Raw genomic sequence first — 25,159 nt, 5'->3', positions numbered from 1 at the left:
TCCTTTTCAGATTCTCAGTTGGATGACATTGCCAAATCTGACTTTTGCTTTGTGGGTAACATAGAAATATCTGGAGAACATTTTCTCCAGGATCTAAAAATGCAGGTTGGTATTACTATCTCACACTCTTATACTTAGTCCACAGACTTTCCTTATTTCAGGACTTTTTGTACAGTGAAGGAAGGTTATCATAAACAGTATGCCTCTTGACCTCCCATTAAACATATCCCACCATATATATATGGAAGTTGTATGCTTCTAGTAGCAGAAATAGAAGTCAGCAGATTTTGCTGTAAAGACTTGGAAATATAAAGGGTGAATTTGTCTGTAACTAGTAATGCCAATGTCTCCAAAACTATCACACTGTTTAAAAATATTAATTTAAAAAAAAAAAAAACGGGGTAAAGGCGGTCTCTGAATACAAAGCTGCTTAGGACAACATTTTCAAAGGACTTCACTTTGTTTATTAATGGTTATCCTTACTGTTCTCTGAAGGTTGTTTATTCAATGTGACCTCTTTGATTAATAGATTATGACATTGCCAATCTTTGAGGCATTCGGGATCCCTTCACCGGAGTTTCTTCGTATTTGGACATTGGAGAACAAACACTTAGTAAAAATCCTGCGCTCACCTAATCTGCGGATCAGGTACGCAATATCCATCTTACAAATACTGTGATAGAATTGCCATCTCATTGTTCTATACAATGGAAAGAAATATAATCAGAATGTAGACAGTGTGTCAAAGATGTCTTTTTAAATCATTTGAATTCATTTTGTAGCCAAAAAATATATCAACATAACTGCATGTACTTCCAGAAACATACTATATATGTACATACAAACAAAGAGAGTCTTAAATAAGGGGCATTATTATATTCTGCTACATTATTTTCTTGGTGTTTATGATCCCACTATGTGATCTTTATCTCTCTGTTTAGTGACTATAACCTAGGGAACAGGACCATACTGTGTGTGGAAACACTGCAAGACGAGGAGTTTTTGGGGTAAGTGTTACAGTAAAATACTTATGAGAGTATTTTAATGTGCTTGAAAAATCCACATAGCTGTCTGCATTGAATTGTTTTTTTCTTCTGTCTCGCATTGAAGCACCCACGATCTACTTCTGAGAGTCCAGCTATCTGTCCCAGGGGAGCTGCGTTACTTTCCCCCTGTGGATATTGCGTGGGATATCTCACATGGCTGCACTGCCCATGCCCTACGTCAAAGGATTGCCAACCATTGTTCATTGCCAGTGGACAAGGTGGAGATCGCAAAGTATCTTCCAGAAAAACATGAATGGCTCCCAATATCAAGCTGGGTGAGACCTTGTTTTAGAGGTGGTTCCTGGGTATCAAAACTGAGCATTCTTCTTTTTTTCTTTTTTTTTTTTCTTCTTCAATTAAAGTTTATTGGAATTTCAAAATTAAAGAGTATTAATAAATGGACCATTTAGTTACATAAGATGCAGAAATGGCAAAATAAATAATACCATAGATAAGTCCAGTGTCCTGTACAATTCTTATTGTATAGATTTGGCAATTTAGCCTGTTTAAAATAAATAAATATGTTATTTCTCCTATACTTAGTCACAATCTCCAAATATATTTTTAGAAAAATGATTGTAAGTATAAAACAATTAATACGGTATATTTTTGTGTTATTATGACACTTTTCAGTGTCAATTTTTTGTTTCAATTTTCTGTGAACTACTTGATGCAGGACTCTATAGTGCACTGAAAATCTCTGAAAGCGGTCTCTACTAACCTAGTTTCTTACATTTTCAAAGTTATTCACCAAAGTTAGACATTCATAGTGAATTTGAGGTTAGTTTCAATTTAAGACCAAAGTAGCTGAACTGGAAGCATAGCTAACTTCCAGTCTAGTTATTTGGTCTTTCAATTCCCTTTAAATTAAAATAAAATAAAAAGTACTTTGAATTCCCAACAATTCTCACTTTAGTGAATAACTCTGTTAATATTGCATACTTATTATCGCTGATGATCCCGATTTTCTTTCAACCTGTTTACGCCGGTTTTATTCGGCAATACCTAGTTTTTAGACCTATCACCAATATTTTTTTTCAGACCCAACAAGTCTCAAAGAAGAGGAAAAAAAAGAAGCCTGAGAACCTGCAGGGGGCACCCTATCACTTGAAGGATGGAGACACAATTGGAGTGAAGGTAGGTAACTGGTGGCTACATTGTAAAGTGGTGGTCGATGATACAGTGTCACACCTCAACTGTCTGTCTCTTTCAGAACCTTCTTCTGGACAACCGGATGGACTTCATTTCTGAGAATGACCACATTGCAAAGGAAAAGCATAAGCAGGTCTTGAATGAGAAAATCAACAGGTATGCATTAATAACACTATATTTCTTTTTTTTGACGTCCTATAAAGATCATGTGTCACTAGCTGTAGATAGGCTGGAGTTTTGTTTATTTTAGCTGATCTGATTGATTAACGCATAATTAATGCAGATTATGATTGTATTGATGGGTGTTTCTGTGTACACTTAAATGGTTTTGCGTTATCCCCTTTAACAGAGCCTTACATATTTCTATACTTTTTAAAGGATTACACAACATGGGATCCCTGCTGACTGATTTATTTTTTTTCAGCACCTTTTCATAAAAAATATCTCTAGACTTTGCTTTAAGGCAAGGCTTTTTAATTAAATTTTTTTTTTATTTAATTACAATATTTTTTTTACAGAAAATGCTGACATTTAATGTAATACTTTTTTTTCTTCACAAATGAATACATTGAATATATACTTACAATTAATTAATTAATGCAGATCACATTGACAAACCTGTTGCAATCCATGCAATCTATTATATTCTGTGGGGGAAACAAAATCATCCAAGTGCAGTACATTCTTTATGTTGGCTTGAATGATTTAGCAGTTTAATTTTAGACTGAAGGGTATTTTCAGTGTAATGAAACAAATGAAGTATGGTTTCCCCAATGATATGTGTGCATTTAAGGAGAGAACAAATATTATAATGAAGAACATACTCCCTGTTCAATAGCCTATGTATACTGATGTTTTTGTGCTGGCAAACTTTGTTCCAAAGTCAGTCCAATTAAAGAAAAAAAGGTGTTTTAGAGCACTCTAGAAGAATTCCAAGGAAATCAGCAGCGTTTTCTTGCAATTGCTTGTTTATTGTAGAACAAAATTGTACACAAGGCATAAATGCTCAAGAAGAAAGAAATGTGTTAGGGGAGTCAAATCCAAAGATACAGAAAGATACAGAAAGGGGGAAGGAGGTGAGAACTACTAAACAAACCAAAAAAAATCAGTGCTCAGAACATGTTTCGCGTCTAGCAAGAGACGTTTCCTTAGCAATAAAAAAAAACAAAACACATAAATTGTGATATAAAAAGGATTGGAAAGAGAGAGGGCATAGCTGTGAAAAAGAACAAACACCGAACAGGAACCCTCTTGCTGTTAGACACAGGAACCATAAGGTAACGTGTTTCAAAGTAATTAACTCTTCCTATCACAAATCGCTTTACTATTAACAATAAGGTGGCTTAACCTAATTCTACAATTTTTCAAAAAAGAATACTAATGCCATCTATCCAGTTAATCTCTGCATTATATTCAATCTGCTGCTGTTTAAAGGAACACTATAGTCACCTAAATTACTTTAGCTAAATGAAGCAGTTTTAGTGTATAGATCATTTATGCAGCCCTAGCCACACCTCCCCTAGCTATGATTGACAGAGCCTGCATGAAAAAAAACTGGTTTCACTTTCAAACAGATGTAATTTACCTTAAATAATTGTATCTCAATCTCTAAATTGAACTTTAATCACATACAGGAGGCTCTTGCAGGGTCTAACAAGCTATTAACATAGCAGGGGATAAGAAAATCTTAATTAAACAGAACTTGCAATAAAGAAAGCCTAAATAGGGCTCTCTTTACAGGAAGTGTTTATGGAAGGCTGTGCAAGTCACATGCAGGGAGGTGTGACTAGGGTTCATAAACAAAGGGATTTAACTCCTAAGTGGTAGAGGATTGAGCAGTGAGGCTGCAGGGGCATGTTCTATACACCAAAACTGCTTCATTAAGCTAAAGTTGTTCAGGTGACTATAGTGTCCCTTTAAGGTCCTAGACTAGGATCGAATAACGTACAAACACTATTGCAAAGCATTAGGGCTAAAAGTAGAAACTATGTATAATTTATCCACTTCTTTCTCTAGATTGATACTTAATGAACTATCTACATTTTAACATTGTAAAAATATAAGCTTTGTAGAAAGTTGTGAGGGGGGAAAGAGAAAAACTGAAGTAAAAACACTGATTCTTTGTATTCACCATTCCTAATTGACTGTTTTTCTTTTCCCCACCTCCCTCTATTTGGCTTATCCAATTTTATGAAATTGAGTTGGTGAAATAATAGGAATCTATCTTTAGATTTCGCTATCTCATGTCCTCTATTTATGTGGTAGTTGGAATAACGCCTTCGTGTTAAACAACTACTTAAATCCTTTGCTTGCTTTTCAAAGAATTCTTATATAGAGCCCACGGGGATCATTGTAAAGGTATGCAGCAGAGGGCAAATATCTGCCCTTAATCTCATATAACTCTCCTGTCTCCTATAGCAGCGTTTTCCAATTGGTGTTCCGCGGAACTCTAGGGTTCTGCTAGAACAAAATTGGGTTCCACTGCGATTTGCCATTTAAGGCCACCCAATGGGAATCGTTAAAGGGGTCCGGTCAGGCGCCGTGGGTGTCTAAGACTGCGACTGGACCCCTGTTGTATGGGATGCTGGGAGGAGGAACAGCACTTCCTCACAGACAGCGCGCCGGCTGGAAGGAGAGGGAGCACAGCAGGGAGTGAGCAGCTGCCGACCTGGCACACCATCCTCCGCTAGCAGCCTGAAGGAAGGAAAAAGGTAAGTTAAACATGTGTATGTGTACCTGTGTCAGTGTGTGTATCTGCCAATGTGTGTATCAAGGTGTGTATGTGTCACTGTGTGTGTATCTGCCAGTTTGTGTGTATCTGTGTGCCACTATGTGCCAGTGTTGGTGTATCTGACACACAGATACACACACTGGCAAATACAAACACAGATACACACACCTTGATACACAGACACACACCAGCACATACAACAAAAAGGTTTATACAAAGGTTTATCCCTCAAAAAACATTTGGACTTCTATATTATTGGTTGGAGTTGATAATCCAGCCACTCAGAGAGACCTTCCTTTAGGGAACCTATCCAAGATATGATGGGATGGCCTGGGGGCTCTACGGAGGATTTATGCACCATGGGCAGGTGATAGGAAATGGGCATGGTGGGCTTTTGTTTATAATGTTCACTTTTTTTTTTTTTTTTTTAAAGTTGCCAATTGTGAAATAATCTTCTAAAACTGATTTGTTGGGTCACCGAGCAATCTGACATAAGTGTGTGAATTCAGTTGTCTTAGGGATTCTGTCCTATATTTAGAAGCATCCACAAGGACAATAATTCCACCTTTATCTGACTGCTTGATGACCACATTTTTTTTCTTTCTAAGATTTAATCAGTGCTTGTTTTTCCTTGTTTTAACTTAATTATATGGTCCTGACTCTCTTTTTATTTTTTTTTTTCTTCAAATCTACCAGATCTTTTTCCACATGTTTCAGAAACTCATGTTGTACTACATCCCTCACGAAGGTGGAGTTGATCATAGATTCTTCTATTGTTTCACCTTCCTCATAAAGATCTCCAAGATCTGTCAAATAGCAAATATCCTCCATAAGTTCAGGGTATACAGATTTTTACCTCCTCATCCCCTTCCTTGCATTTTTTTTATTTATCTGCTTTTCTGATTCACCTTCCTCAACACCCTTTCTTAAAGGGACACTATAGTCACCGAGACCATTTCAGCTCCATTAAGTTGGTCTGGGTCCCAGGTCCCCCAGGTTTAAACCCTTCAGATGTAAACATAGCCGTTTCAGAGAAACTTCCAGACAGCCGCTAGAGTCTCTTCTGCGACGCTGGATTCGCACCAGCATGCAGAATGTCCATAGGAAAGCATTGAAAAATGCTTTCCTATGGCCCGTTTGAATGCGCTCACGGCTCTTGCCACACATGCGCATTCCGCCCCACTCGGGAGCTGACGTCGACGGTTTTAACCTACGATTACTTACATTACTATACGGTTACTTACATTACTACTATAGTGATCCTTTAACTTAAATCAACCTGAGGTTTTATAGAAGCAAAACACTTTTTCACTTTGAGATCTCTTATACACTTGTTTAATAGGAGTCTCAAAAACATTAAAATCTGTGCTAGGGATAAAGGTTAGGCCACATGATAATGAGTATTTCAGACGAGAGGTTACTCGCATTCCTCCTACTTTCTTCAGTTCTCTTATCTTTCTAGGGAATGTTCGTCTGAGGTTGCATTCTGAAACCACCTCCTCCTCCTTGACTACCTTTTCCATTTTTTTGTGGCCATATTACCGCTGTTGTCACCTGTATTGATCAGTTGAATCAAATGAGGAATGCTTTCTTTGTGATCCAGTTATATTACCAGAGCCAACTGGGGTGGTTGATGAATCAAAAATGGTTTCAGAACCACTTAGACGTTAAGCATCATCACTCAAAAAAGAAACCTCACGATCGATTATTTAAAAAATTTTTTTTAAAGAATGGAATTTGTGTTTTTTTGGGGTTTTTTTTTTTCTGTGCATAAGATAACACAAAGGCTTACGATGCCACGACAGCAGAAGCAAGCAATGATATCAATGTAGAACATATACATGGCATGAGAAAGTGGCACAGTTTTTAAATATAATAATACACAGGCTAGTCGTGTTTGTCTATTTAGAAGTCACTGGAGTAGAAATAGATGCAGGCATAAGACAGGTAACGATTTAAACTTAATGTGTTGGCACGGTAACAAGATTAATTAGCAAAATTATTGAGGCATATACAAAGCTAGGATGCAAGATATATGAAGTACCACAGCATTTTTGTTCTTAATCTACTACACAGCAAGTACCCGTTAGTGGTAGGAGCAAAGTGGGGGTCTGTGGCTGAGAGACTATATATTAATAGGCATATAGTACACTGCAGAATAAGTTTAGTCCCAGGGTCTGTTGTGTTTTTCTTTTTATATGGAGTTTTACATTTTTGTCAGTTATTCACATGGTTATTTTTATAATCCATTTTACCTCTTAAGAATTCTTTTTTTATTTCAATGAATTCTTTCTTCAATTTATGATATTTAATATGTTTTCATCCCTTTGTTGATACTCCTCAGGTTTCATTGCAGCTTCTATTTGAAAATTCAAAGATATGTGGTTTTCAATACTTTGTAATCTGTCTTTATAACATTCAAAAAGATGCCCCATCAGTTCCAATGAAAACGAAGTCAATGAGTCCTGACGTTTCTCTGTTAACGCTTCTTTTGCTTAGTTATGTGCTGGTGTTTTCTTTAGTCTCAGACCTTTTGGAACTCTTCACTTCCACATATTTTTCAGACTGGTAATTTACCAAAAAAAAATCGATTTCAGTATAGTTCAGTTTCTCGAGATCTCTTTGTAAATTCTTTAATGTGATTGTTCTCCTCTGATTTCTTAACTGTATCATTAAAGAACACTATAGGAATATAAAATTGTATTCCTAACACTACTGTGTCCCTCTGCCTCCATGTGTTTCCCCACCAGCCAAGAAAGCGTAAAAAAAAAAAGCTTTAAACACTGATTTCAGCACTGGATCAGTCTCCACTTCGTCCGATGTCAGTGCAATCTGGGAACCTAATGCACATGCATGGCGAGTGACGCTTGCACAATAGACCTTACCCACAGGAAAGCATTGAATCAGTTTTTTGTCTGGTAGACAGTCACTAGAAGTAGTCTTAATCCTGCAGTGTAAACATTGCAGTTTCTCTGAACCTGCTATGTTTTAACTTTCAGGGTTAAGGGGGCTGAGACACTGCACCCAGACTACTTTAATTACATTTTTTTTTAAATGTTCCTTCCTGAAAAGGTTTTTTCACTTTTCTGTCTCTTCCTGTGTCTGGATTTAACTCCCCTTGCACATGTTTATTACTACAATAAACAAGCTATTGCAAGAAAACTTCCTGCTGATGTCCTCGAAAGCAGTCAGTGCAGAAAAACGTTTTGTTTTTATTTTTCTCTTTAATTGTATTTTCAGTGTATTGACATTTACGGAACTACTAACAGAAAAATAGTACATACAAATAGTACATAATGAATCACCGTAATTGAATATAGTAGCAAAGATATGCTCTGTGTTACTGAAAATGAGCATGAAAACTTGGCCATTACTCTTTATACAAATTGACTTCCCATTCTTGCTTCTTGATATTAAAAACAATGCTTATGTGTTTCTTTCCTTCTTACAGTGAGAAAGGGGAACCTCTTCAGAATGACAAACATATCAGCAAGCAGAAAGTGCGTCCAAAAGCCAGGAAAGCAGAGTCGGCTCTGTCCATCCGGGTGGGGGTCTTTCGGTAGCACATGTACTGTGCTTGATCATGGAGCGCTTCATTTGGGAGGCTGTATGCCCAGTCTAACTCAGGGAGGAGGGAATATGCTCACTAGAAGGCAACTGTGTGAAGGTGTGGAGCATAAGCAGTTTGTTTATGCCCCTGGGGGTAATTACCAGGTGTTCCACTACCTCTTGAGGGTATATGATAATGTAAGATGCCTCTGGCCACCGATGCAGAAAGGATTCCTACTTCTAACAAGGAAATTTGTCTATATGGTTGTGCCTTTTGTCTCTTTACCTTATCTCTTGTAAACTGCCCCTACTGTAATTCTTGTAAAAAAAAAAAAAAACTATAACTGCATTTTCCAAGTGATTGCAGTTGATCTTGTAATGCTGTATTTTCTTTCACTCTGTTATGAACACTAAATGATGCGTGTCTCTGCCTGGGTACATTCCCTATATGTGAATGAACACGGTAGATATGACAGTTACTCATGAGCCTTTGTAACTTGCAGGAAACTGTATGGAAAAGTAGCTTGCGTCTACTCATACAGCACAAATTAACGATCACGCGGAAGGATTACTCAACAAACAAAACATTTTTTTTTTCCTTTCGAGTCTGTGCCTTTACCTGAATTGCCTGTTTCTGTCTGTGTAATCACTCCTATCTTCCATATAGTTTTTGACTTAATAATTGTTAAAATGTTACCACCACCCCTGAACTAGAGTTAGGGAACGCTGTTCATAACTATAGCTATTCGTAAACTACAGTTTTTGTTTACACCTATCTATGACTGGTTTGTAGGGAGCAGTGAGAGCTGGAGTTCATAGTCCACTTGAGAACAGTATTCCTTTTTAGGCAATTCAGACCATTTTAGTGACACTATCATTGCAAAATGTTTTACTTCCATTACAAAGGAAAGTTATTTTACAAGCGCACCTATCTGGACGGAAACGGTGTATATATTTTTTTCTTGCCTTTGTCTAATTCAATATGAGTTTTTTTCCAATTTTCCATGAGAAATAGGGTAGGCGAGACAGTCAATTCTTATTGGATGAAGGAATACATGGATTGCTGTTTGTTCTGGACATGTGCTGCGACTAGAGCTTGGTGGAAAAGGGTATTGTAGTAAAATACCAGTTTTTTTTTCTGCATTTGGGCTGCACTGTAAAAATAACATTGGCTTCTGTTACAGAAGCAAAATTATTTTTAATGTTTTGTGAAACTTCAAAGCAGAGATCTCAAACTCTGGCTCGCCATGTGTTGATGGCCAAGGACTCCCAAAATTTTCTGAATTCAAAAAAGAAAGCAAAAGAATCACAGGAGCTGGAATTCAGCAACATGCTGGGAGCCAAACTTTGAGATGCCTACTTTAAAGACATTTGTTTTCTATGGTTACGTCAAACTGTACTTCAATCCTAGTCAATCCTGTAACTGTGTAATTTGCCTCCTATCTAAACTACATCGTCTATTTTTATTATTTTTTTAATTTTTGTAGCCGTTGAATTATGAATGGTCTATATAATGGTTTTTGAATATTATGAAAATATTTTTACACGGTTTTTGGTTGAATATTGTTTACTGACAATGACAGCCAGATAGGTGATGAAAATGTATTTAACTGGAATTAATGGAATATAATTTTTGTGCCATTTGGTCTTGAGATTGGGTGAGAATGGAGCAATGTCTTCATGACACATGATTTGTATTTAGTATGCAGAGCTCAGAAATCAGTGTACATAGGGATGTGTCCTGTGATTCACTGCCAAACACACATATTTAATAAAAAATGTAAAAAAGGATGGGTGCTGCTATAAAGAGGCTAAATAAAAATCTTGTATGTAAGTGATCTCTGGTGTGTAATGTGTTAATTACTGATGAAATCAGCCTTATGTTACCCATATGTTATTTGGATAGGTTTTCAGTGTCTAACCTTTTCTGCCTCTGGGTCTGATTTGACTAAGGTCCTCAGTGTTTGAATTACATCAGGGCTTGACAAATTTGCTTTGAATCTAAGAGCCACTTTTTTTAAAACTAACAAAGTTTAATTTTCAATGACAAAAATACAATTCTTAAAGGGACACTATAGTCACCATAACCACTACAGTTTAATATAGTGGTTCTGGTGTCTACATCCTGTCTCTGTAGGCTAAACACTGCCTTTTTAGAGAAAAGGCAGTATTTACATTGCTTTCTATGAACACCTCTAGTGGCAGTCACTTAGACAGCCCTAGAGGTGATTCCGAGTCCAGTGCTGCGCAATGGGCATCATCTATGTTCGGCATCTCCACACTCTGCATGGAGGCGCTGAATGTTCCCCATAGAGATGCATTGATTCAATGCATCTCTATGAAGAGATGCTGAATGGCGCAGCACAGTGTTTTGTCGTGCATGCACAATAGCCTCCCAATGCCTTCCTATAGGAAAGCATTGAACTGGCTGATATCATCAAGACTGACACGTTTACTGCTACTGACAAACTCACACACATTTTTTTTCACACACTCGCAAATTATTATTTTTTGGCCTTCCAGCCTACCTACCTTTGGAAGAGCTGGAGTGGATCCTTTCCTTGGGGTCCAGTGGGCCTTATGTCATCTTCAAGCTCTTCTCGCGCGCCGTTTAGGGATGTCAGGACCGGAGTGAAGTCAAATTCCGGCTCCTGGCATCTCAGCAGGGAACACGAGGGAGCAGAGCAAGACCTGCAGGAAGATTTCGGCTTTTAATAGGGTTGAGCCTGCTTGCATATAGTTACATACGGCTCCTCAGAAATTTATGCTACTTCATATCAAAATGCTGGATCATTGGTATAAATTGTGTGCAGTTTTTACAACATATTAAACAGTTCTCTTTGTTTAGTAAGGCAATAAAAGTACCCAACAGCAAACCTACTAAACAGTGTACCCTCTAAGAACACCAGAACAATTATATAATGAAATGGATAAGTAGGAATGCGAAACAAGAGATAGACACTTCTAAGGTGTAGATATAAAAATATATATACACAACCTTGTAATAACGAAGTGGGCGATATCTATAGAAAAATAAATGAATCGCACATAGTGTATTACAGAACAAAAATATCAAGACACGCAGGATGACTATATAGCACTCACAAGATAGCAGTGAATATCAGGCCCATCATCCATAGTCAAACGCAATCTTCAAAGTGTATGGGACAAAATCTGATTTTGTCCCATACACTTTGAAGATTATGTTTGACTATGGATGATGGGCCTGATATTCACTGCTATCTTGTGAGTTCTATATAGTCATCCTGCGTGTCTTGATATTTTTGTTCTGTAATACACTGTGCGATTAATTTATTTTTCTATAGATATCGCCCACTTCGTTATTACAAGGTTGTGTATATATATTTTTATATCTACACCTTAGAAGTGTCTATCTCTTGTTTCACATTCCTACTAATCCATCTCTTTGTTTAGTAGCTGGAAATATTAAACTGCACTGTAAGTAAAGATGACCGAATTCTATTGGCAATGTTAAAAAAGAATGTTGAAACACAGGAATGTTTTTCCACTGTCAATACTAATTATTGACAGTTCGTTCCATGCTTGGTATGGGGAGGGCAGGACCAAAAACTGCCTAATGAGTTTTACATCAAGTTCTGACTCATAGACACATTAAACCTATGGAAGGGTGATTATTGATTACAATATATTAGTGGGATACCAATTTCCAAGAAATAATCTGCATATCATGGGTGCAAAATAAAATAAATAAATATTCGAGACCAACAGACGCTCTCAGCTGATGAACTATTGGGTAATTTGCACTTCTCCGGCCACGATAGTAGAGGCATGGAGCGACTACCCGCTAAAATTTGACTCTGTACTCCATAACAACTACAACAAACTAAAACTCCAAGCATCCATCAACGAGCTGCAAGTATCATAACCATTATATCCTGCTGCAGTGGTTACGGTGCCAGGAGGTGCCCACCAAGAGTAATCTGTGCAACTGTTGTGTTTGACAACGTTTATAGGCCCCAAGTCACCCACTTCACATCTGGTACTTTCCTACAAGAGAAGGCAGATTTCTTCACTGAGCTAAGCAGGTTCAATATAGGACCAAACTTATTGGCTGATAGTACTTTGCTTATGCTTTCAGCCAACAAGTTTTTCAACCATTATAAAACAATTTCACACATTTTTTGTTTGCAGTAGTCATTTAAGTTTTAAACAACCATGGCAGGGTATCAAATCAAATTCTACATCAAAACTTCAAGGGACACTCCATAACCTTAAAGCACTTTAGCTTGCTGAAAAGCTCTGTGTGAAGAGTGCCCTCTTTTTTATATTTTACAAAAAGTGAATATTTCAATTGAAGTTGACACTTTTATAAATTAAACTGTTTTTTTCAAAATTTGACCCTGTCAACTAAAGAGCCAGACAGTGAGTAAATACATCTGTGTCAATAAAAATAAGAACAAAGATAAGACAAGTATGTGTTAATTGAAAAGTATAATTCAGCAAATACACATACATATTGCTATACAGTATAATATGAAGTTTAGTTATATACAATATAGTAATATAGTATGATTTATTCTTAGTTAGCAACATATACATATATAGAAATATATACACTGCTCAAAAAAATAAAGGGAACACTTAAACAACACAATGTAACTCCAAATCAATCACACTTCTGTGAAATCAAACTGTCCACTTGGGAAGCAACACTGAGTGACAATCAATTTCACATGCTGTTGCGCAAATGGGATAGACAACAGGTGGAAATTATAGGCAATTAGCAAGACACCCCCAATAAAGGAGTGGTTCTGCTGGTGGTGACCACAGACCACTTCTCAGTTCCTATGCTTCCTGGCTGATGTTTTGGTCACTTTTGAATGCTGTCTGTGCTTTCACTCTAGTGGTAGCATGAGACGGAGTCTACAACCCACACAAGTGGCTCAGGTAGTGCAGCTCATCCAGGATGGCACATCAATGCAAGCTGTGGCAAGAAGGTTTGCTGTGTCTGTCAGCGTAGTGTCCAGAGCATGGAGGCGCTACCAGGAGACAGGCCAGTACATCAGGAGACGTGGAGGAGGCCGTAGCAGGGCAACAACCCAGCAGCAGGACCGCTACCTCCGCCTTTGTTCAAGGAGGACCAGGAGGAGCACTGCCAGAGCCCTGCAAAATGACCTCCAGCAGGCCACAAATGTGCATGTGTCTGCTCAAAAGGTCAGAAACAGACTCTATGAGGGCCCGACGTCCACAGGTGGGGGTTGTGCTTACAGCCCAACACCATGCAGGACGTTTGGCAATTGCCAGAGAACACCAAGATTGGCAAATTCGCCACTGGTGCCCTGTTCTCTTCACAGATAAAGGAAGGTTCACACTGAGCACATGTGACAGTCTGGAGACGCCGAGGAGAACGTTCTGCTGCCTCCAACATCCTCCAGCATGACCGGTTTGGCAGTGGGTCAGTAATGGTGTTGGGTGGCATTTCTTTGGGGGGCGCACAGCCCTCCATTTGCTCGCCAGAGGTAGCCTGACTGCCATTAGGTACCGAGATGAGATCCTCAGACCCCTTGTGAGACCATATGCTGGTGCGGTTGGCCCTGGGTTCCTCTTAGTCCAGGTCTGGGAGGAGATCCCTCAGGAGACCATCTGCCACCTCATCAGGAGCATGCACAGGCGTTGTAGGGAGGTCATACAGGCACGTGGAGGCCACACACACTACTGAGCCTCATTTTGACTTGTTTTAAGGACATTACATCAAAGTTGGATCAGCCTGTAGTATGTTTTTCCACTTTAATTTTGAGTGTGACTCCAAATCCAGACCTCCAGGGGTTGAAGAATTTGAATTCAATTTTTTTATTTTTGTGTGATTTTGTTGTCAGCACTTTCAACTATGTAAAGAACAAAGTATTTCAGAAGAATATTTAATTCATTCAGATCTAGGATGTTATTTTTGTGTTCCCTTTATTTTTTTGAGCAGTGTATATATACCTTCATATAAAGATGTAATTATCTATAAAAAAAAAAATGTGGACAATTTAAAAATCTTGAAATAAAATAATGCTTAGGTAAGCAAAGACACATTGGTTTGAACAACCAAAGTCCAAATTGAGAAAGGAAAAAAAAGCTGACAAAAAAAATCTTAATTAAAACATTCCTAAATTGTCCAAAACAAGAAGTTAACCCTATATGATAATAGCTGGTAATATACCTGACGTAAGCCAACAGCTCCACTTCCTGTTTGAAACATGTAAAAATATATATCAAAATGACATTAACAGCCAATAACATCCCATTGGACCAGGTCAGAAGGTTAACAGATGGGATAAAAGGATCTTCTCATCCTCTCACATCATCGATTTATCATGGTACTCGCACGATCTCTTGAAATCCTATTGACAGCAGACATCTTGAAACTATTTTACTCTTTACTTATCTGTAATCTTAACTAATCTCTACCAGGGAAAAAGTTCTTAGAAATTCTACCTATCTCTACGAGAGCTTTTAACTATAATTCACTAACACTGAATCAATCTGCTCCAGAGAAATCCAGCAGACATCTATTGATAAATAAAAGCCAAAATATTCCATATGCTAACCCTATTGATTGAAATTGTCCTGGACTAACAATCCCATCACTCTAACAAAGTTTGAAATTGCTTTACTGTGATACTGAACTATGCCTCTCTTGTTCAATGTCATTGAAAAACTGTTCATTAATTACCATGAATATTTACACTTATTGACAAAAATGATAATGTTGGTAAAAAGTTGATAATGTATGAAATATTAATTTCAAACAACGTACTCCAGGTCTAAGAGTTAAAATAGTGAGTAACTCTTCGCTTTTAAAATAATATGGGAATAGCGTCAATAAAATATCAACCCCTGATATTTTAATAAATATTATACATTTTTATATTTATGAAAATATTTTTAATTCATGAAAATGAATTAATAATTTCTAAAAAATATCCTCATAGGAAGACTGGTAGGGATTGCAAAGGAAGTATACAAGAGAATTACATTTTTACATTTATTTTGTATTTGTACAGTGGAGTGTCCCTTTAACATTGCCAGTAATGGTTTGTGATTTGTAGGCATAAGCCACTTTTAGCTACATGAAGTTTTATAGATAAAAAAAAAAATATATATATATATATATATATACACACTTTGTAGAAGCAAAGGTTATAAATGTCACATTACTCGTATATGAAACATAATTTTATTCAAGTACATAAGGATGGCTTTATTATTGTAAATATTAGACATTTTTGGTCCTAAACTGACTTTTTGGTTGTGATTTGTAAATTAATTGGTTTGATACAATCAATACAATTTTCATATTACTTCCCTTGAATGTCTAAAAAAAATAAACATCTTGGGTGAACGCGGTCAAGATGACGCTGCTTCCCAAGCTACTGTTCATATTCCAAACAGTCCCGATAACAGCTCCACCATCATTTTTTACGGCACTGAAAACGGAAGTCCGCAAATTTATATGGAAAGGCAGGTCCCCCCGGATAGCACATGCCCAACTAATCCTACCCAAACTACGTGGGGGATTGGCACTGCCGGACTTCGAGAAATACCACCACGCGGCACACCTCACGAGGATCATCAGTTGGACCGTAGCAAGCGGCTCGAAACAGTGGACCCAACTAGAATCAGACACGACCAACTGTGATCTCAGGACACTACCGTGGATCCCAAAAGCCACATACAAACACAAGCACATCACCAACCCATTTGTGGCAGCCACCATGCAAGTCTGGCACAAACAGGGCACGAAACAGTACCTGACGACAGACCCCGGCCCACTCCTCCCCTTGAGAGGCAACCCAGACTTCCCGGCAGGAGACATGGGCACAACTCCGCACCCACTAGGACACAAGCCAATCATCCGCATAAAAGACATCCTCCGAAACCCCTTCGACATCCGACCACTACATGAACTATTCCCGGACAAACCACATACCTTCGCACACACACTCCAGAGAGCGCAAATGACACAATACGCCTGATCCATCCCCCAGAAACCATACCTCCTGAGGGAACCAACCACATTCGAACACCTCTGTTTGCAAGACCAAGAACCACCCCGAGCCATATCACAGATATACCAGACCCTAATCACGAGCAGATACCTACTGGCACCCCCATGCATCAGACAATGGGAGGAGGACCTAGACGAGCCCATGACAGAGGCAGACTGGGACACGGCCATCACCTTGATACAAAAGACACCGGGCTCAGCACGTCTACAGGAAAATTCCTACAAGATCCTCACTCGGTGGTACCTGACACCATCAATGCTCCACGCAAGGAACCCAGAGGTGCCAGACACCTGCTGGAGATGCGAGGAGGCAGTAGGCACATTCAAGCACATTTGGTGGTCGTGCCCCAAGATCCGTCCATACTGGGAGACGATTGGGAAGACTATACACGAAGTAACGGATGAATTAATACCAGAGACCCCAGCTGCCTTCCTCCTACACAAAACCACCATGCCAACACCGGCATAGTCAGATCCATCATCCCCAGACTGCTCAACGCGGCCAAGGCAACCATCCCCATCTACTGGAAACAAACAGCTACGCCCCCACTGAAACGATGGGTAGCAGAAGTGGAAGCGACGCGAACATTCGAAGACGTGAAAGCCGTCACCCCGCGACAAAGAGACCAATACACACAACGCTGGTTCTACTGGCTACGCCACACCACGTCCGACCCCTTCCAAAGCCGCCTTGCGGCAGACACCCCCGAGAGGAACGAGCAAGAAAGCGGCAGGCCAGAGCGGGGAGCCGAGAGACCTGGGGGCTGAGCAGAACGGGGCGGCAACGGGGGACTGGATAACAGGCCACCAACCCGCAACCCCCTCACATACCCTCTCGGGACACCGCCACACACACATACACTCGAAAAACAACCTCAGACGCAAAAGATAGCCACATAACCAGGCAATGAGAAAGGAGACACATAATACGACAATGACCAACCACATGCTGAGGAGACACAAGCAAGACATACCAGCCACACACAACACAGATACCTGAGAATACACCGAGGGGCTACAGCGGCCAATAATAGACAGAACAAGACGAAACAACGCAACACACATAATCCACATTACCGCCTAGAACACAGGAGGCACGGGCCACATAACCGAACCCACCAGAAAGTTGGGATGCACACGAGATAACAAACCAGACGCCCGAAACACGCCAAGCAAATATGCAACACATCTGAACAACACTGAACCACACACAGCCCTAAGAACATGTTAAGCACACGCGGCGCTGACAGACTCTACTATAGATACCAGGAATACACACCTCACTCACCGACCAACACCCACACACAACTCAAACCAAACACAGCACACAAACTAAGATCACTATTAAGGATGCAATAGACATACCCAAACAACCTCTGCGCAGGCACCAAAAGTCATCACTGCAGCTAGGTGAAAGGAACCTCGGCGCAGGCAAAAAAAACGCTATGATAGATGTATTGAGAAACACGCATCTGCGCAGGCAACTAAACGCGATGTTAGCTGCAGGGTATGCAACGCCCCCGCGCAGACGACTGACTGCTTCGAGTAATACAACGAGGAACACACTTTCACACAGGCGACCGACTGCAATGTGCACATGCAGCCGTAAACCACATCCACGACATGACACGGATGATAATACTTGCAACACAATTACATGAGTCACAAATAACCATCCACGGGATAGCCATGCGAAATGTTAAAAGCATAGCACTTTCACTATCCACCTAGGTAACGCACCTACATGGCACAAGCCTTTACATACTCCTTAAGGTACCACTACATCTTCACAAGGGCCAATTTAGAACCACCCTATACAGTTGTATGCAATACACAACTAATGTTTTTCTTCTAGACAAGTATGTTGAAATGTTAATTCAGAATACTGTGGTTAAATGTTAGATTAAAGCCTAGACATAGTTTATGTACGATAAAAATGACCTGATTGATTCGCCTCTGTGCAGGCGATAATTTACAACTGTAATTTTATACTGATGCTTAAGCCTCTGCGCAGGCGACTGTTCGCTTTCATGAAACTCTGTTTGAAGTAAGAAAACTTGACATGATACCAATAAATATATTTAAAACAAAAAAAATAAACATCTTCACTTTTCCCCCCCACCTGTTAGTATAGAAAATTTAATAAAACACAAAAGGCATGATATTTTTTTTGGATAAAACAAATTTATTATTTCAACTTACAAACAAACAGTAAATATTTAGTATAAAATGTATAACGTTATAGAGCAGTTGACCTGTGAGCTCCAGGGTATTGTATGTGTAATAAAATGTATGCAGATTATCTGGCGTAGTAATCAATTTTGGCAAACTGTATGTATCAGTAGAGTAGAGAATCTACAAGATACACAATGTTTTAATAAATACAGCAGTGTGTAAGGAAGGAGAAGCAGCAATACTGCTCATAATTAACTATGGAACCCGAGACAGTCCATAATAGTTTGTGATACATAGGAAACAGAAACTGAAGGTGGCATTCAATGAGGTATAAGAGGGCTGCTGGTTCACCAGATCATATAAGACAAAAGCTCAGTGCTACTGGTTTTACTTGTTAGACCGCCAGTGAGATGCATATATTGTTAAACAGCTATAGCACTGGAGAGGAGTGCTATAAGAAAGTGGGAAATTAGAAAAGTTAGTGATGTAAAGCTACAGTCAATATCAAGTTGTGGATTAGCAGAAAATGGCGTGTGGAAACAAACATGAGAAAAACTGGCCATATTGAAATCTTCTTGGGTAGAGAGGTGGGCTTGACACATGAATTGGGATATACTGTAGTCTTTATAGAACAGGGACTTGTGGGAATTGAGCTTTCCAGAGCTGTATGGATGATCAAGGGCTTGAGAGAGCTGTTCAGGTCCATTGCACAGATGAGATATTTTAGAGGGTTGAATGAAATGGTTCTGAAGGGTTTCTGCTGATTTCTTCTTGGAGAAGATTCTACATGCATCACGGTCATATCTGATGCACTATTCACTCTACACGTAATGCTCACAGCTCAGTGTGCAGAAGGATTTTAGCTTTCTTCATATTTGTGACCACTGTGGAACGGAAGTATACAAAGAAAATGCATTATAGGAAGTCCATGCAATAGAATATATGACGTATATCAGGCATAGGCAACCTTCGGCACTCTAGATATTTTGGACTACACCTACCATGATGCTTTGCCAGCATTATGGGTGTAAGAGCATTATGGGGGATGTAGTCCACAACATCTGGAGTGCCGAAGTTTGCCTATCCCTGGCGTATACAAAGGGATACATTTGGGACCTATCATACAGTAATTTACATTGAGGGGAATAAGAACAGCTGGGCATTAGTCACAAAAGTCACCAATTTTTTTAATGTTAATTTACATTCTGAAACCACGATAGCTTCACACTACAGTTCCCATAATGTACACACAACTTTAAATAGGAAATGTAATTTAAAGACATTGGAATGCAAAGATTAGCCATCACTGCTCTAAAATGGCAAGTTGACTATTTTACATCTATAGTTGACTATAGTTACATCTCAGCTATAGCTTTATTAATGTTTCCAATTTACATTTAAGTATGGCTGTCAATAAATATAATATGTTAGTTATGTTCCATATTCATAATACTCACATTCAGGAATATCACCACCTTCATAAGCGTAGAGTCTGTTTCCATATCTACCAGCAAGGTCTGTTCTGACGGTCATTGATGGGTCTGTGTGCAAAATTAAAAAGACAAAAGGTTAGGCATGGCTCCATACTTGTGCGTTTAACCATACATCCACTCATTGTACATTGCATTGAAATAGATTACACTGTGTATTTTTTTTAATCTATTTCTTTTTAGAAACAGTATTCCTGTACTATTGAATATTGCCTGATACTGTAAAGTATATGTAAAAATATTTTTTTCCTTCCACTCTAACACAGGGGGCTGTGCATATTAATAGTGGTTTTACTTCTATTTGTTTATTCATGTCTTAAGGTGAAAGGGAAAACACCTTAATTGCACGTTAACCCACTGTGTAATACCTAAAAGTGCCTATACACCTACTGGTTTCCAGTAATAGCTTGTTATATATTATACAGTAATGTTAGATTGAGAACATGCGACTGTAAGAAAAAAAAAAACACACCATACAGCGAGATCAAATTTTAGGTCTTTTTTTTTTTTTACATCACTACTTTTCCCAGTGTATGGGAGATCAGTTTAACAATGGGAAGAGTCTAAGATTTGTTTTAGTATTTTATAGAATTTAGAATGAGCCTCCAAGCTAATTTTACAACTAAAGAATGAATCTAATGGTATGTATATCATTTGGGTATGTGTAAAATAAAATTAAAAAAAAAAAAAAAAAAAAAAAAGTTTATCCAGTTAATGTTTTAGATGTGTGTTCATGTCAATGTAACTACTTCCTATCTGCAGTTTGTTTCCAGCCCTTACACGCCTTGCAAAGCAAACTTTCCATTAGCAACTTACCGACAAATATAATCCTAGGAACATAATGTCCATCTGGAGACTGGTTATCATCAGCTACAGGATGCTGAAATAAAAGTACACACAGTTACAAAATGAACAGAGAGCTTAAAAAAAAAAAAAAAAAAGCTAAATGTAAAATTCTAATTCCTGTCTCTGTCATTCTCTATCCATGCTGCTTGGTATGGATGTCCATTCGGCATAGAGTGGAGGGTAGGACACTCTCTATACTGCTTACATCGGGTGTTTGTGGGACAGGTTCTAATACGGAATGTTAGCACTCTGGCCTAATGGTAAATCAATAGGTAATGATCCTATTTGTTTTAAGATAGGACACAGTGTGGAGTCTTAATGTGATCGTCATAGAGTAGCAGATAGTATTGTTCAGTTGCTTTGTTCTACATTCCACTACAGATGACAATTTAGAGATTATAATCTTACCACAACATTCAACATTACGAAATCCTCCTGAGCCAGTTTCTGTGCCATGGGATCTGCAGAAAATGCCTCCTTCAGAGCTGTACACAAGAAGAAAAAAAAAATACTAATTATATCCTACTTCCTTTTACATACTGCAGAAAAAAAGAATTGAATAAACATATACCTCTCCCTCCCTTCCATTATACCATTAACAATGCTGATTACTTGTAATACTATTAACAATATATTGCAGACTTAAACCTCAATAATTAAACAAATTGTTTATTGCTAGGTATACGTCTTGTATTATTATTTATACCATGATCTTTACATCGCTAGACAATAAGCTGGAAAACTTATTTTCTAACACATATTAACTGATAGAGGGTTATCAGAGCTTCTACGATGCACAAATTTAAGTTGTACTATTGTATAGTTTGTATACATGGTACCTATCCTTGTTATTACATTGGACAAGAGGCTTCACTGGTATTTATAGTATGCTATAAACCAGGGGTCCTCAAACTCTGGCCCCCCAGATGTTGCTGAAATACAACTCTTGTAATGATTCTTTGAATTACATAGATAGCCAGAGAATCATGGGAGTTGTAGTTCAGCAACATCTGGGGGGGCCGGAGTTATATGACTCCTGCTATAAGCAATAACAACTACAAAACCACATCTTAATTTTCTTTGGCTACAGGGCATTTCCATACAAATTTAACAGCTAACCGAGGGAAAGTTAAGAAACACAATGAGTATCTGTGCCAAAAGAAAAGTTTACAGTGTCAAAATATTTTAGTCTGGTGACATCACTCACCTTGGCTGTAAGGACAATCTTCTAAATGGTGAATTACCATCAAGGGTTTCTTTCTGAAAATCGAAAGTCAAATGTAACGTGATGAGTCAGTAAATGCATGCTTGCTGAAAGCATAGACATGTATAGGTTAACATGACGGATCATAGAAATAAAATGTTATTTTATGGATTAAATAGCCAAAAATTAAACTCCCTGGTTAAAAAAAAAGTTTGTTTTTTAACCAGGGATTATACACCGAGATTTTCTCTAGTTTTCAAGTACCTTATTAAGGATAGTTTCACCATAATCTTAATGGTCCCACATTGTAGTAAGTACACTTACTTTTCTACATACTGGATTTCGGATATAACAATTACTTACGTTTCTCTGGACCTGGCAAGAGCCTCTTCGTAGGTCTGCACCCAGTTGATGGAATCACCCCATCCTGCAGGAAGAAGAGGTAAGAATATTCACACATTCAAAGAAATTCAACTGGTATAACATGTTATGTGTTATTGTCAGCAGGATATGAAAGTTATAAATCTGAATGAAATACTTTAGCCAAGCAAACAATGCCCATGTGTCATGTTTACTCATCACTCAAACAGTTAGGTGACAGCTATTGGGTGAAAATGTTTCCTTATTCATTTATATATTTATTAATTATTATAATTAATGTATTCATTACATATTTTTTCTTATTAAAATGTTAGCAGAATGGCAACATACATTCAATGTGAATAGGGTGCCCAATCAATTAATGTCATCATTTTGTAAAAATAAATGCTTGTCATTAAAAAGGAGGAGCTTTTGGCTGCAGTGGATGTGGTGCCAAAGTGGTTATGGTGCTTGGAGTGTTCCTTTAAGTCAGTCAATCTATTATATATATATATATATATATATATATATACTGTCATTTCTCAGATCTCTGTTTACTTCAGCAGATTCAGTAAATGATTTAAACTCAAGCTTTTCCTCGCTGTACCACCACACGGCTGAATATGTTGGATTTTTACAGATAATACTAGCTGGATTTTTCACTAAAGTGTGAATTGTCAGTAAATTTGAAATTTTAGGCTTCGATAGACGAATTATAACATAGCTGGCTTGGAAATCCATTTTTTCCCATTTCAGCTATTGAATTCGAAACTTTAGATTTCACTTAGAGTTCATAACACGTCACACTCTAGTAAATAACAACAATGTGTGAGTAACAGGCCATAGCAAATTCTCCAGAGCAGGAAGAGCAGCTACTGTCAGCACTGTGCTTCTCTCAGCAGAGACTTACCTCGGGACAGAGTCTTGGGGACTGTTACAGGGGTACCGGAATCCTCAGGCTCAGCTTTGGGTGTGGCATTGGCAGTGGCATCAGGGGCTGGCGCTGTCTTCTTTGGTTTTCTGAGGGCACCTTCTGCCAGGGCAAAGCACAGAAGAGCCAGGCAGCAGAGGGACAATGTCGACCGCATGATACCTGCAAAAAAAAATTAATAAAATAAAATACATTATTCCATACCAACATCAGTATGGTGGACACTTAGAAGAAGACATGCTAAATAGTCAAGCCATGCTACTTAGGAATGCTTTTCCTGCATCAAAGTGAAAATCTAGCACTCTCTCTAGAACATTTCTAAATTCTAAGAATAACTTGCCTTGATTTAAGTTCACGAAACCTTCAAAATGCATCCAACAAATTTTGCTAGTTATACAACTGATGCATGGCTCAACATAACCAAGTATATTCAATAGTATTGGTTTACATGTGATGACAGATGACTTAAGTATTCTTTTCAAACAAAACAAATATGATACAACAGATAAAGATATGGGGGATTTAAAACTATCTCATGGAATGTTAACTTAAAGAATAAAACAGGCAAATACTAAAGAACGATTTTCAAAACATAAAGACTTTTTTCATTACTTTTACTTTTTGACCTTCATTACTCATGTCTATATTTAAATTCAAATCTGTTGATACAGTGTTAATGTCAGATTCCATTTAAACCTATGTTCTAAATCTGTGAGTTCTCTGTGACCCTCTCCTTAGCTCACTCACTGGAACTGTCCAGGGTTTAGGGAATAGAATCACCTGTTACCTGTTCAGTCCCCAGATTCTGACACCTGAGTTGCCTCTGGCTCTTGCTTGCTACATTGTATTAGTAGCTGCATCCCTGCACTTGCTGGTTGGATGCTCTTTACATACCTGATAGCTGTATTGCTGTCTCTGGCAGTGGTAGGGAGAGCTCTAGGATGATGTGTGTTACAAGCAGCAGGTGAGCACCTATTTATACCGAGCCCATGTCTGAAATCAACGTCAGCCTTAAAACCAGGATGTCCTGATCCCTTCAATCAGACTGACCCAGCCCAAGGCTCAGTGCACGCAGGGACCAGCCCCCTGATCACACCTTACCTTTTCTCTTTGCTTGCTAGTATTTACTTAGTGAAAGTATGTAGGGGACACACCCGTCCCTTGCTTCTCTATACTTGATGTGTCCTTGCATAATTGGCCAGTCAGATCTGTATTTTTGAGGTTCACATTCTAGTTGAAATTTTTGCATCTAAGTTTTTTTAATGCAATGTGCCCGCCTTCCCCAGACACATTTGTCCACCCTGTAACCATGAGCTGTTTTGGGGGGGCTTACCTTTGCCAACACTGTCTTATATGTGTGCCCTGACTCACTAGCTAAATATGGTGTCTTGCTGAAAAACCTATAAAGGCTGATATCATCCAATAAATGTAGTGTTTTATGCCAGAATGATTATAGTAGATGTAATACACCCAAGCAATGAGTTTAGTGCTAGGCCTTACTTTAGTCACTAATATGATTCAATGGAAAATAGTCTCTCAATCTGCTGTAGACTACAACTCCCAGCATGCATAGAAGATTTTAATCAGTTAAGAGCAACCTCCATTACAGACCAGTCGAAATATAAAACAGTACTATCAAA

General features: G+C 38.4%; 2 protein-coding genes across 2 annotated transcripts in view; one reads left to right on the top strand and one right to left on the bottom strand.

Annotated features, from left to right (window-relative positions):
- Nucleotides 1–8,820, top strand: part of USP40 (ubiquitin specific peptidase 40) — a 43,859-nt gene extending 35,039 nt beyond the window's left edge. The window contains exons 26-32 of the mRNA XM_063430029.1: nucleotides 11–105; nucleotides 530–648; nucleotides 942–1,007; nucleotides 1,111–1,321; nucleotides 2,088–2,183; nucleotides 2,260–2,354; nucleotides 8,381–8,820. Coding sequence (XP_063286099.1) covers nucleotides 11–105; nucleotides 530–648; nucleotides 942–1,007; nucleotides 1,111–1,321; nucleotides 2,088–2,183; nucleotides 2,260–2,354; nucleotides 8,381–8,492 — 794 coding nt within the window. The 3' untranslated portion in view covers nucleotides 8,493–8,820. The remainder of the gene's footprint in view (nucleotides 1–10; nucleotides 106–529; nucleotides 649–941; nucleotides 1,008–1,110; nucleotides 1,322–2,087; nucleotides 2,184–2,259; nucleotides 2,355–8,380) is intronic.
- Nucleotides 8,821–18,675: 9,855 nt separating this feature from the next.
- Nucleotides 18,676–24,521, bottom strand: LOC134570770 (anterior gradient protein 2-like). The gene is made up of 8 exons (XM_063428739.1): nucleotides 24,414–24,521; nucleotides 23,499–23,681; nucleotides 22,592–22,655; nucleotides 22,232–22,284; nucleotides 21,433–21,509; nucleotides 20,995–21,058; nucleotides 20,146–20,229; nucleotides 18,676–19,572 (listed from the first exon to the last, which is right to left on the bottom strand). Exons 2-8 carry the CDS (start codon nucleotides 23,674–23,676, stop codon nucleotides 19,523–19,525), a joined length of 570 nt encoding a protein of 189 aa, XP_063284809.1. The 5' UTR covers nucleotides 23,677–23,681; nucleotides 24,414–24,521; the 3' UTR covers nucleotides 18,676–19,522.
- Between the last annotated feature and the right edge of the window lie 638 nt (nucleotides 24,522–25,159).

Source organism: Pelobates fuscus, chromosome 8, assembly GCF_036172605.1.
Source record: "Pelobates fuscus isolate aPelFus1 chromosome 8, aPelFus1.pri, whole genome shotgun sequence".
Classification (NCBI taxonomy): Eukaryota; Metazoa; Chordata; class Amphibia; order Anura; family Pelobatidae; genus Pelobates; species Pelobates fuscus.
This window is presented reverse-complemented; position numbering and strand designations above follow the sequence as displayed.